The 13353-nt window shown below is 53.0% G+C and overlaps 3 protein-coding genes across 3 annotated transcripts; 1 reads left to right on the plus strand and 2 right to left on the minus strand.

Annotated features, from left to right (window-relative positions):
- Nucleotides 1–213: 213 nt before the first annotated feature.
- Nucleotides 214–2774, plus strand: PG998_002448 (Tyrosine-protein phosphatase pmp1; the record flags this gene model as incomplete). The annotated part of the gene is made up of 2 exons (XM_066869266.1): nucleotides 214–2331; nucleotides 2436–2774. The coding sequence occupies 2 exons, from the start codon at nucleotides 214–216 to the stop codon at nucleotides 2772–2774; spliced, it is 2457 nt and encodes an 818-aa protein (XP_066737681.1).
- Nucleotides 2775–4309: 1535 nt separating this feature from the next.
- On the minus strand, nucleotides 4310–5751 carry PG998_002449 (UDP-Glc/Gal endoplasmic reticulum nucleotide sugar transporter; the record flags this gene model as incomplete). The annotated part of the gene is made up of 3 exons (XM_066869267.1): nucleotides 4310–4542; nucleotides 4617–5401; nucleotides 5519–5751. The coding sequence occupies 3 exons, from the start codon at nucleotides 5749–5751 to the stop codon at nucleotides 4310–4312; spliced, it is 1251 nt and encodes a 416-aa protein (XP_066737682.1).
- A 1448-nt stretch (nucleotides 5752–7199) lies between these two features.
- On the minus strand, nucleotides 7200–8462 carry PG998_002450 (RNA binding protein- heterogenous nuclear RNP-K like protein; the record flags this gene model as incomplete). The annotated part of the gene is made up of 3 exons (XM_066869268.1): nucleotides 7200–7337; nucleotides 7397–8001; nucleotides 8063–8462. 3 exons carry the CDS (start codon nucleotides 8460–8462, stop codon nucleotides 7200–7202), a joined length of 1143 nt encoding a protein of 380 aa, XP_066737683.1.
- Nucleotides 8463–13353: the final 4891 nt, after the last annotated feature.

Here is a 13353-nt window from a genome sequence, read left to right on the forward strand (position 1 = left end):
CAAAACCAGGCCATCGCCCTCGTCTTATCCACCACTGCGTTCATTGGATAGCTTTCCCTTACAACACATTTAATCCAGGTCGCGACGACCTGTGCGCTTCGTTTGGCAGACAACGCCAAATACCACAAAGGTTCAACTGAAAGAAGCTACTCAGCGTACACCCGCGCGTGTGCAATTCCAGCGACCGACTGAGACCACTAATAGAGACCAAACATGCCGTCGGCTGCGGCTCGCAGACTATACGAGGACCAAATTCCCTCTTTCATGTCCATTCTGGACCCCGAAGCCGAAGGATACGACGAGAGTGGACGAGGAATGGTTACGATGGTGGACTCGAAGATGATGGACATGGAGCCGACTTGTGCGCCACAGATCCCGACGCAGCTTCAACAGCAACAGCAACATTTGCGACCGCTCGCAGATCACTTGCACCGTCACAATGAGAGCACTTCTACACACAATTCGGAATCGGCAGACTCATCGCCGACTACCACGCTCACCACGGATACTTCCTCTCTCTCTGATCCATCACCGTCGTCCTCACCCGACTCGCCTGTCAACCTAATACCTCTTAACTCGTTCCCAGCGACCACGTTTGGCGGGCTTTCTGGCTTGTCATCGGACTTGTCATCTAACATGCACACCCTTACGGTCAACAACGGTGGCGCATCCGAGTTACCACGACCAATGACATCTCCGTCTCCCAGACGAGCGCGCAATATGAAGGGTCTGTCAATACAGCCACCGTTCCAGACATCGCTATCGTCGAGTCTGGTTTCCGAGCCCTCTTCGCCCTCATTCATAAAGCCCGCCATCCCCGCCATGAAGCGCAAGCCAAGCCAGCTTAGTCTCAAGACAGACTCGCAAGGTCTTAACGTTGGGGCCAGCATACGCCCTACCCTGCTCGATGTACCGAGCTCTCCTGCGTTGCCCATGCTCCAAAGACGTGCACTTAAGCATTCGACGTCTTCGCCGCATATGCTCTCTGGCATGAAATCTGCTACCTTTGGTCCCGCTGGCGGTATGACTTTTCCTACAGTTCTGGAGCGAGGAGAATCGGGTCTGTCCGAGTTGCTGCGTCCGTCCACTAAACACTCCATCATCAAACCCACCTTTGACGATCCGATTATGGAGGAAGACTCTTCCTCTCCCATTAGATCTCAAGTTGCCAACCGTATGGAAATGGAACCATTCCGCGATGAGAGCGAAGGGAATGAGGATCAGAAATCCCCCGGCTACCCCGATGGACCAATCGCCATCTATGAGGATAACGTTTATCTCTACCTGGAGCCAACTGCGGACGAGGCCGCTAAATTCGACGTTGTAATCAACGTGGCCCGAGAAGTGACCAACCCTTTCTCGGAATCGTTCTCTGCCAAATCAGCGAAGGAGGAAGAGCCGGCGGCCGAGTCGCCTATCCCCGATACTGCTGTGTCAACCGCTAGCTTCGCAACAGCATTCGAATACCCAATGGAGGATCGGGTGGAGACACCCACCACTCCCAAGGCATTGGATATCTCCAAAGAGCCCGAGTACATCCATATGCCATGGGATCATCACACAGACATCGCAACTGATCTCATGACGCTCTGCGAAATGATTGAGAAACGGACAAAGGAAGGCAAGAAAGTGCTCGTCCACTGCCAACAGGGTGCCAGTCGCTCTGCCAGTCTCATCATCGCATACGGTCTCTACCAGAACCCTGGTATGAGCGTCAATGATGCATACTATGCTGCGCAGTCCAAAAGTCGATGGATCAGTCCCAACATGCGACTCATGTACTGCTTACAGGACTTCCAGAAGGAGATTGCCAAGAAGAGACTCCCTCGGTCTGCAGCCGGGCTTAAGAGCGGGCGGAGTCCTACTAAACACAGACTCACGCTCTCGGCTGATGCTATCGACATTACCCCCAAGGAGCCCCTCAGTGCGCCTCTTCCGGATGAAAGCCAGGAGTCGGGGCGCACAAAGAGCCCAGAAAAGAGTCCGGTCAATGCTCGGCCGAAATCCACACCGAACCTAGAAGCCCTATCGCCTGGCCCATCTTCTGCCCCATCCAGCTTTTCCTGGGCCGAGAAGGAAGATGAGAAGGACCTGGGAAAGTTTGGTCGTTTTAACCTGGACTTGGATCACGAGAAGGGACTACAGCCGCCGATGCTATTAGAGCCGGAACCCGATTCTTCCTTCCCACCCCGAAACTCGTCCTTCTTCCAGCCACCGCCTTCACCGGGCTTCCCGCCTTCGCACAACGGTTTTAGACCTCCGCCTTCACCTGGCTTCCCCCTCCTCGTGACGAATACAAGCCTCCGCCTTCACCTGGCTTTCCCCCTTCTCGTGAGGAATACAAGCCTCCACCATCTCCGGGCTTTGGGATGCACCGTTTCGGGCAAGGGATTCAAAGCCTCGGGTTCTCCAGCCTACACTTTGGCGGAAACCAGGAGCCTTTGTCGCTCAACCGGCAGGCCGAAGCACCGGTGTATGAAGATACGCACATCACACGAGCACTGCCTGACGAAGATGCCCTGTTGTCACCCAGAGCTGAGACTATGACGAGCAATCCATTGCACGACTCTCTCGGTGAGATAGCAGGGATGAAGTTTGTGGAGGTGCCGCCAACCCCTAAGGAGCCCAACGACGGTTTCTTCTCACCAAGAACAACAATGTTCCCACGAGATCCTTTCGACCCGTTTGTGCGACCTACTCAAGTGGCCGACCCTAGAAGCCCTCCCACGAAGGGGGAAACGCCTATCGTGCGGTCTATCGACGAGGTGTTATAGAGCAAGCCAATGGCTCAACATCCAAACACCCAAGATCTGTATTCTATGTGGCAAACATAATGATCGACGACTTACGACTCATACGTCCCGATATTACCGCGAGACGTGTAACCGCTCCATACATTTCCATCCAACTAGCCAATTCGATGTTTTTTTCGGTTTTGCGAAGCGTCTGTTGTACGGCATACACGGGCGTTCTCAACAACATCCTTGGCTTTCGGGCTTATGAATAGGCAGCACCTAGTTCATGAGGCTTTCTTGGACATGGCTTGCTTGACCTAGCACCGAACGACAACTTTTTTTTATAAACAACATTGTTCAGGAAGAACTTTACCGAACAAGCCAAAATCTTCTTTGTCAAATTCACACCTTCAGTAAACCTAGTCATACGTTCGTTCTTACAAGCAGAATCAGGAGTTCTCTTATTATTCTTCCGTCATGCAAAAGGAACGGCATAGCGTAGCAAAATGTCGGTTACATGGGCGATCCCCGGAATATACCCGGAAACGCGTTTCATTTTATTTTGTTGTTCGCTGCCAAATCCGGTCGGGGGAGGCGTCTTCGTGGTTGGGTTGTGACCCAGGCAGGGATATTCCCTTGCCATATGTCCGTTTTCTGAACGACGACGGTCTAGTCTAATCCAGGAGTTTTGATGGGAAGTGCTGGCATGGAACGGCAGGAAGGAAAGGAAGGGGGTTCAAGGCGAAATACGCCGAGGAAAACGCGTGTGCCGCCCGGGGGGTCGTCATGGATTTACACACCCCCATCCACAACCTGCACACGCTGGCCGGGAGGGACAAGGGGATAGCTCACAATGAGAATACGCACGTGCACAAGGAGGTTGTCAAGGGGGTTCGGTCTACCATCTCTCTTCTTCTTCCCTGTGGGCTTAGTTGCGTCTCAAGTGATTGCTTATATTCCCTTGAGCCACATAAAGTCATTAAGTAATTGTATATAGTCTCGTAGGACAACCCAAATCTACGAAAAAAAATCCAAACACATACCCAAACATTCCATGTCCTGCGAAAATGTGACGAGCCCACCCTATGAGACTTAAGCGATGATTCTGTCATATATAATAACAGGATTTTCAAGCTCCGTGGTAGTGTCTAGACTTCGCCTACAAGGGCACACTTATATTCCTCCATTCATAGGATTCGTATTCGGGACTGGAGTTTTGTAAGGGACAAGCACCTCCATTCAAATGCAACCGAACACCTGTGGATAACCGAGCCTTCTATTTCTATGTGCTGGCCGGTTATCACGACCGAACATTTCCAGGGCTATCTGCTGTGTCGAGAATTCTCTTAAGGGTATCCATCTTTCAAAATCAAAAAGCCCTCCGGTTCCTAGCCTCTGGTCTTATTCTCTCCTTCAGCTGACCTGGTAAGTAAATATCTCCGCATTGTCGCATCAGAAGAAAAGCACGCGCAAATGCCGTCGTTCCTCTATGTTCTCTTAATGTACGTATCATCCCCACGTCGAATCTCATGACAAAGAGGAAAGAGATAGAAAAGGGGGCAAATGCTCTTCCATTATTGCGCCTTGGCCAATTTGGCCTTGCGCTTGGCCTCCTCCTTGGCCATCTTCTCCTGGCGCGCAATGGCGGCCTCGACACCAATGCCGCCGAAGACGAGGCCGACGCCCAGGACCTGCATCTGGGTCAGGCGGTGGCCAAAGGCGACGACGGACAGGATCATGGTGAACATCTTGCGCGTGACGGTGACGGTGACGAGCAGGACGGATGAGAAGGTGGAGAGCGTGTAGACTGGTTTCAGGTTAGTGGCGAGTATGCTAAGAGTATATGTAATAGATGGGGCGGGGAATAAAGATAGAACGTACAGATAAACACCTGTCCTACAGCACCACAAGCCGCGAAACCCAGCACGTCGGCCCAGACGGACGGGTTGCGCGCCATGAACTGGAGGGCCTCGCCGAGCTCGCCGGCGCTACCGGCGACGTCCATGCCGAGCCACTCGCCGATGCCGGTCTGGACGAGCCAGGGGCTGAGGATCAGGTAGGCGGCGGTGACGGCGGTGCTCATGAGGTTGTTGGCGCACATCATCTGGGGGCCCGTGTAGGGCTGGAAGGCGCTGAAGATGTAGTCCTGGGTGCTGTTGGTAAGGCCGTCGAACAGCAGGTTGATGGACAGCAGCAACAAGCCCCAGGGCATGTTGCGCTCCGCATCGTCGGTCGTCGCGTGCTTCTTGGAGCCGCCCTTCTTGCCCGAGTGCAGCGTGAAGACGGCGACGCCCGCCGTCACGGCCGCGACCACCAGGTACTTGTACAGGGGGTAGCGCTTGCGGAAGACGGTGATGTGCAGGAACATGACGGGTAGAAGCTTGCACGACTTGGCCAGCAGGAAGGTGATGTAGTCGATGTGGGCGAGGCTGGCGTAGCCGAAGGGCGAGGCGAGGGAGCTGGTGAGGGCGACGAGCAGCAGCGGCCACACGATGCGCTGCGACGGGAAGATGGCCGGCAGGGGCGCGCCCCGCGGCGTGCTGAAGTACAGGTAGATGGCGCCCGTGGTCGCGGCGAACAGGGACTGGATCGTGTTGAGGAAGACGGGGTACTTGAAGACCTCGGTCGCGCCCGGGGGGCCCGTGGGGCGTCGTCGTGAGCTTCTCCTGCAGGTAGGCCCATGTCAAGCTGGACGGGCGCAAAGAAAGAATATAGTCAGTCACAGCAAGCTCTATCTTTATTTCTGCATAACAGGGTTGGGGAGGAAGGAACATGTCTCTTACAAGGAACCGTAAATGCCTGCGACGGCAATCACCAGCTGCAGCACACCAGCATCTGCCTTCTCGACGGACGCGGCGACGGCGGCCTTGGTGGGTGGGCTCAATGCGCCGTTGGACTTGTCGGATTGCGCCATGACGGGATCGACATGCCGCCTGCTTGGGGCTGCTGTCTGCCCACCTACGTATTCGGAAGAGGGCTGGCGTTCGATGGGCTTGACTTGCTTGGTACGCGCCATGGTTGGTAAGTTGCGCGGCTCACCCCCAAACAGCCGACGATTTGGTGGGTAAGTAAATAACGAGCGGAAGGGGCAACGACAAGGATGAAGACAGGTCGATTGACGGAGACAGAGTGGGAAGGAAAGAAGAGAAGGGAATAATAAAATAAGACACGGGTTAGAATCGAATCAAACCATAAGACAAGCAGTTAACGAGAGAAAACGAGTCTGGACCCTGGAATCATCATGCGTGAGTTGATGACAGATTGGCAGGATTTAAGGGACCCGTGGATGAGAGTGAGATACCCACGAGTACATTATTTTTAGCACTGCTGCTAGAGCTTGACCGTGGGGTGCATAAGTACAGGCGTAGTGGAGGGGTCCAGTCGTCCAGTGGAGGCTCGGTCCGTCCATGGCCGCCGCATGGCATGGCATCCGTCGAAGGCATGGCATTTGCATTTCACAACAACGTCGCACTTCATAAACATCATCACGTCGCAGAAAGACTTCCAATTGATCATTCGGGGCCGCCCCAGGGGCTGTTTGATTTTTTTGGCCTACTTGACATCCCAATTCCCACCTCATCGCAGGCTTAATCCTAGAGAGTTGTGTCCGAGCCTCCAAGAAAGTGAACATAATATGCAACCCAGTCCGTCGTCATGGGACCGACACGAGGCCCGCCGATTTCGTTGTTGTTGTTGATGATGGTTCTTAGCTGCCTGCATAGAGGACGGCAGCTTTGGAAGTGCGCATGGGTGGGGGAAAGGAAATAGAGATAGCGAGGAGGGGATCGCGATAAAGGCAAGAACGCGATGTGACGAGATTGGGGCGATTCTCATCCAGACAAACGGGAATCTTGATACATGAGAGTGAGGTCGATTACGTAGGCGCATGCTGCCTCTTCATCCATAAGACCCGACCGGCGCCAATAGGTCCATGTCGAAGACGTCTTGTGGATAACGGAGAACTGCGCAAAGGAAAGTCGGGAAAGTGGTGTTTATGTGAGACTCTCTCTGTGTGGGTGGTGTGTTTGGATATCTGAAATAAGAAGCAAGGAAAACAGACTTGAAGAATAGAGCCGATCACGCCGGCCGCCTTCGTCGGGGGAAAGAAATGGAAGAGTAGTCGTCATTACGTCGTTTCGTTTGACCCGCCAGCATTGGTAGAGGTCATCAGCCTTGCGGCAAGTCAGATCTGGAATCGCCCCGCCTTACAACCAGGGTTCCTTTCGCCAAATCCAACCAACATTAGAAATACTCCAGACAAAATATATCAATCCGTGTCCTTGGCGAGAGCGGGCGTGCAAGGCACCCGCCAGTGAGCCTTAACCAGCGCCGGTGCTAGGCTTGATGTACAAGAACATGGGAAATCGCAACAGTAAAGCTGGACGGATCAATCCTCACAGAGGTTGTAATCCTTCCCACTTTGCTTGGCTTGGGAAGAAATCTACCATCCACAAAGCCTTTTCTTTATTCCTGCACCTGAGTCTGGCTGCGGCGCATCTTTTCGGCTTCCAGGTTCTCGTAGAGCAAGAACAACGCCGTCTCGTTGGCCTTGGCCGAGCCCATGATGGTGAACATTCTCTCGCCAGTCTCGTCGTGAGGAGCCTATTCAACACTGTTAGCACAGTAACAATACATGTATAACGGCTCAGTCATCATCATACCTTGGCAATAGAAATGCGGGCGCCAGACGTCTTGCGGATCTCGCTGATCTTGGTGCCGGCTCGGCCAATGATGCAACCCACCATATCGGCGGGGATGCTGATGTTCTGGGTCTGGATCTCCTCGCCGTTCTCGTCGTGCGTAGGAGGGCCTTGGCGATCCCGGGTGCCTGCATCGGAATCGGAGCGGCGGTACTGGCGTCCTCCGCCGTTGCTGAAATCGGCTCCATTTCCTGTTCGCGTGACACGGGGGCCTCCATAGTCTCTGCTGGGAGCAGCGCCATAGCTGCCAGCCCCGCTAACAGCTGCGCCAGTAGCACTGGGCAGAGACCCCGCACCGCCCGGTTGGGTACGGACCACAGGGTTATACAACACGGTGCCGGTGCCACGCTGCCAATCATCGACCAGACACTTGCAGATTTCCCAGATGGCCTGCTGGATTCCCTCGGGAGTTCCTTGGACCTCCACAATTCTCTCGGTCGACTGTGGCAGCATCTCCTTCTGTGCCACCATGCGGACGCCTGACACATCCTGGATGTGTTTGATCTTCAGGCCCTGTCTACCGATGATGGTGCCCATCTGGTTGTGTGAAATGAGCAGCTTGATGGCTGGATTAGGTTAGCAAAGTCCATTCAAGCAAAACATGGATTTCGGGGGTCGGTCACATACGATGTGTGCCGTTGTTTTGGACAACGCCGCCCATGCCCATCGCTGGTGCCCCCTCGAGCAGCGCGCGCGCAACTATCGAGTAGGCTCTAGAGATCGCATCGCAGCCTCCAGTTATGGTCAACACGCGATCATGCACGCCTTGTACCACTTTGCTGACACCGGCTTTGACGCCCGTCTCATCACGTAGGTCGGCTACGTTCTTGCCACCTTTGCCAATGATGACGCCGGCCTCCTTGGAAGAGACAATGGCACGCAGCGTCAAGCTAGTAGCGGCGTATTCCTCGTCAGTCTTGGGAGCAGGCTGCCCATCTGGGCCGAGGTCTCCCTCAAGCTTCAGGTTATCCATTCCTTGATCAAGGATGTCGCCATTGGGCGAGATGGCGTCTTGCGTGACAGACATGGTGTAAAAGGGCAAGTAACAAGAATGAAGACTGCCTAGGTTGGAACCAGAAGAAAAAGCCTAGAACTTCCTGTGTAGCGCACGATGCAGGTAGACAGCAGCAACGCACTATGCGAAAGGGTGATGCTTGGTGTTGATGCTGATTTGCGCAAACAAGCTGCCCTTTTTACTGTTGACGAATGGTGGGCGAAAACAGAGAGCTGGCCTAGCTAGTTGAGTCGCGGCGTTGGTTAGCTCTGATAAGCTCGCACTTTGCAGTAGACAAGATGCAGATCAGGTCGAATGGTGGAGAGGGTGATATGGGAAATGGGATATTTCATGTGACATTAACAAATATGGGTGAGCGGGCGTGTCAAGACAGGCTATGGCCAAGATGGCTATATTTGACCGGTGGTGGGCTTTCTGTGCATCTGCGCTGCACGATCCAGCAAGTGCAAGTGGTAGTAGAAAATAGAAACTGTAACAACAGCGGGCAGTGGAGATGGAGAGGGGAAGGGGAAAGGCAGGGTGCGAGCGAGCGAGTGAGTGAGTGAGTGAAAGAGGGAGCGAGACCAAAGCGGGGCATCGCCGGCCATTCCACCAACGTACTTACCTCAGAGTAAATCACGGAAGTTTTTTGTCCTGGTCTTGTTTCTTTTGTTTCCCTTGGGGGCAGAGAGAGTGGGATGGATTGGCAGTGGGGTTGACGATTGTTGCGTCTGGTTGGTCGCAGAATTAAACGAACCAAGCTCAAGCTGTCTGTCTGCTGTTCTCTCTAGGCCGTATTGTTGCTTTCCGTGCGTCCAGTAGGATGTAGTACGTGGGTGTGCGGTACCTTGAGGTAAGGTAGAGAGTATGGGGACTAGTAGGAAGAACCTGGGAGGTCTATACTTGTAGATGCAGACCACCAACTAACCGCGTGGGCAAGCAGTTGGAGAACCGTGAAATGGCCTCTGGGTGTTCCGCAAGCAAAGCTTTGCAGCCTTGAAATTGAAGAAGTATGCGGCCGTATGTGCGATCAAGCGGGCAACGATGGCATCCAGCGTTGTAAGACGGTAGGAATGAAACCGATATGCCAGTAGTCACAAGAAAGGCCGGATGCGGGAGAAGTGCGGGTCAAGGTGACAGGGGAGGTCTGAGTCCTTGGTGGCGGGCTGGGGGAGGGGTAGAGGACAAGAGAGGGTGAGGTGTGCGAGAGACTGCGAGGAGGAGGAGGAGGAGAGTAGAAAAAGGGGGGTCAGAGGAGTGGTTATTGGCAGAAGAGTCGAGAAAAGGTCGGTGGCGGCGGTGATGGAGGTGGTGAGGAGAGGGAAATAGAGGAGGTTGATGTGGCTCCCGCTCGTTTCTTTGTATTGTTGTGTGTGTGTGTTGTGTTCTTGTGTTTCGGTGTTCAAGTTCCCAAGCTCAATTGTGAGAGTCGAAGAATTGTGGGGGCGGAAGGCGTAGGTCGTAGGCGTAGGTCGTAGGCGTCTTCTTGGTTGGCGTCTTGCGTCTACGTCTGCGTGCAGTGTGCAGTGCAGCGTGGTGGGAAAAGTCGATCGCTCGTTTGTTGGTTTGTTCGATTGTTCGTTCGTTCCAGCCTTTTGGGCGAGAAAACAAGAACGCCTGCTGCTTGCCTGCATACATACGCATGTGCTTGCAGAGAGTCCAATTGGAGAAAGAGAGTGAGGGCAATATTTGTAGACTTGCCAAAGACCAGGACCCGGCAGTAGGAAGGGGTGTAAGGCACGATCAATGTGGCTTTGGATAGCTCACCGTGTATCGATCAGTCAAGACATGAAGCAGAGCACTTGCGATGCTGGGCCACAAATCAAAACCCAGTCAATATGACTTTCCCTTGCTTGCTCAACATGGTGGATGACTTCCGTATGAGGCAGGAAGGCCCTTGCATCGATGAGTACCTGACATGCAGTCAACCAGTTTGGGAGTCGTAGTAGACTCATCGTGACCAAATGGTAACATTGCACGGCCAAGAAACCCCGACGGTTTTCAATGGATATATATTATAGCAAATATATATACAGTCCTGTCCTGCTGTATTTCGTCAATATGGTATAGAATGCGTGCTGCTTGCTACCTCTTACATCATCATACGGTATGGGTCTTCCAGCCGCACGTCTCGCCGTACTTACTAGTTACTCGCTACATCCAGCAGACTTCTTTTGCATCCACGTCTTTCTCTCATCGTTTTCGTCGGCATTGTTGCAGAGACGTCTGAGCCGAGATCGGATCATTCATGTAAGGCGCTGCCCATACCATGGGCCCTAAAGTAGTCCCGAAGCTGGCCCTCAGAAGTTTCCAGCATCCAGTCTGCCTTGATCTCGCAACCCAATATGGACCACCAAAGGATTTCATGATTGTCCAAACGAGCCGTCAATCATGACCGGCAATCCCAATCAGGCCTAGGCACCATCAACACTCTTCAACACGATACCGGACTGCTTGGATTGGAGGTCCTTGTGTAGCGGCGGGTTCGAATATCCTTCAACGCAGCATTGAGGTAATCCATCCGCAGATTGCGGGCTCCGTCGAATCGGGGTTTTCCCTTCTGCTTCGCAAGCTCATCCATCGTGAGACCATGTTTCTGGGAGATTTAATGGGCATCTCCACGGTCTTCTCGTCTTACTTACACCCTTGATAAATGCCACCACATTGGCTGTTAATAGGGCACCAGGGCCCTTTGCGCATTGCAGCTCGCAGATGAACTTGCTCGCCTGATCGATCGTAGCGTCCTTGAGAATATTTGCGACAAGGGAATGGGTACGGTGGCTATCAGATTGTTACAATCACAAGCTGGTGAGAGCCCCAACCCCTTAACTCATCTCCCGACAAGTCATCCATCTCCAAGTGCTCTCAACCACCATACCGCTCTATCACGCCACAGCCACTGGGCTTTGGCCAAGGTTCGAAAATAGGCCAAGAGGCCTATATTCCCTGGTCGGAGCAAAGCGTGACGAGCAGCTGAAGGTAGCAAATTGAGATAAAGGAGAGAGGAAGAAGAGACCCTGTGTGTTACATGTGGCGGGGCATAAATGCAGCACTACAGGTGTGGGTTCCTCAACAGTACTGGCGGGTAGGGTGCCCAGGATGTAGAATGGATGAGGCGGGTAACCCTCCATGCCTGCCAGGTGGTGCCATAAAAGGCGCCGTGGTATAGTTGGCGGTATCGTAACCCAAGCCAGGGAGGACACGAGCTCCTAGGGCAAAATGACAGTATCAGTCTCCTTCCAGCAAATATAATTGCAAAATCTGGGGACAAGTATCGCCATCGCAGTCGTTTCCACGCTCATCATCAATGTTAGCGTCAATAAGGAACTGCCACCTTGCATCCTTGTACTCGCAGATATCCTGGTTCCAGAAGATGGTCCGTTTTGATAGCAGCGAGGGCACGTGTGGTTGAAAGCCGCCTGGCGAGCAGCATAGGCCGTGCTTGGGTCATTCGTGTAAGGCGCTGCCCATGCCATATTGGCAGGTATGGGACATGATACATTATCTCTCGGTTTCGTTTCTGTTGGGTTGACGCCTTCACATTGAAACGAAAAGAAGGAAAGAATGCATTATCTCTCAGCGCCAGTGGGGAGTCTGTAATGCTGTCCCTGAACGCTTCGCTGGGCAGCTTAGAATCAATTTCGTACTTGGCCTTCTTGGCATTGTGTTGCTCCGAGTCTTCCTTGTAATATCCTGGAGAGACATATAGGACCATGGCGTCTCACTTGATGCTGAGGTGAATCTCGCTTGCTCCTCTACTTCGGGATTCCGTCGTTCACGGCGTTGCTCTCTGCCCTCAGGGCAACGGCAGCAGCTTGGCACGTAGAACGGGTGAGGCGGTATCCCTCTGTACCAGGCGGTGCCATGTAAGGTGCCGTGGTATAGTCAGCATCTCTCAAGTACACTAAGACGACGGCAAAGGCCTTCTAGCTCTTCTCTTCAAAGTGAAAGAGCGCGAGATTATCATCGAAAACCTTCTTAGTGGTTCCCTCAGCCGAGGAATTGCAGCCTACTTTCTCCAGTGCCTCGAGGTCACCCACGATGTGATAGGAAGCAGCACTCTCGACGTGTCGAGTGGTCTGATTTGATGGAGCGCACCACTTCATAGCTGTGCCAATACCGGACGTTTATCCCATCATCCCGAGGGGCTATCCAAGAAGCTTAAGTAATTCATTCTGCGAAATGAATCGGACCCAGTGCTTCTCGGTAGACGATCCTGGCTTTTTCAGAGGGTTGGGTCAGGATGCGGGACACCGACAAAGCCATCACCAATCTGGCCGGCAGCACTCTAACACATTGAAGAGTGCAGTTAACACGTTGAGGAGTGTAGAGCCTCATATCCTGGGCAGGGCGACGAGGACGGTACGTCCACTATGTTCATCAGGGCAAACTTGTCGTAGCGAATTGTCACCGCTATCGCCGTTGTCTTGACTGAGTTTGAGTGACTGGCAGGGGGTATCATCGCTGGCCACTTCCAAAGTCTCTGCGCCACCATCGAACGTGGACTACTTGAACTTGAAGATTTCGCAGTAAACGTGAAGTGTACCACAAGTCTCTAGCTAGCTGTCAAGCACGTCGAGGTCATTGATCTCGTCAATGATCAAGTCGAGATTGTCCAAATCGACTGTGGTGATAGCACGCTAAACTATCATAATGTAAGGAAATAGCGTATGCGAAGCACTGATATCCATCTGGATTGTGCTATATGAGGGAATATGGTTATTAGAAACAGAGATCGTGTATACAGTAAGAGACAGCGTACACCAGTAGAGGTGGTGTACACAATAGAGGAACGTGTGTGTAAAATATGAGAAGGGTAGCAACTCACTAGATGAGAAAAACTGTTGTCGCCGATGGTAGGGAAACAGCCGAAGGAGGAAACTGAAAAGTGGAAGCTGAACAAGGAAGCTTGAGAAAAAGGCTG

Source organism: Apiospora kogelbergensis (assembly GCF_038363985.1).
Source record: "Apiospora kogelbergensis strain CBS 113332 chromosome Unknown utg000001l_segment0_segment0, whole genome shotgun sequence".
In the NCBI taxonomy this organism is placed as follows: Eukaryota; Fungi; Ascomycota; class Sordariomycetes; order Amphisphaeriales; family Apiosporaceae; genus Apiospora; species Apiospora kogelbergensis.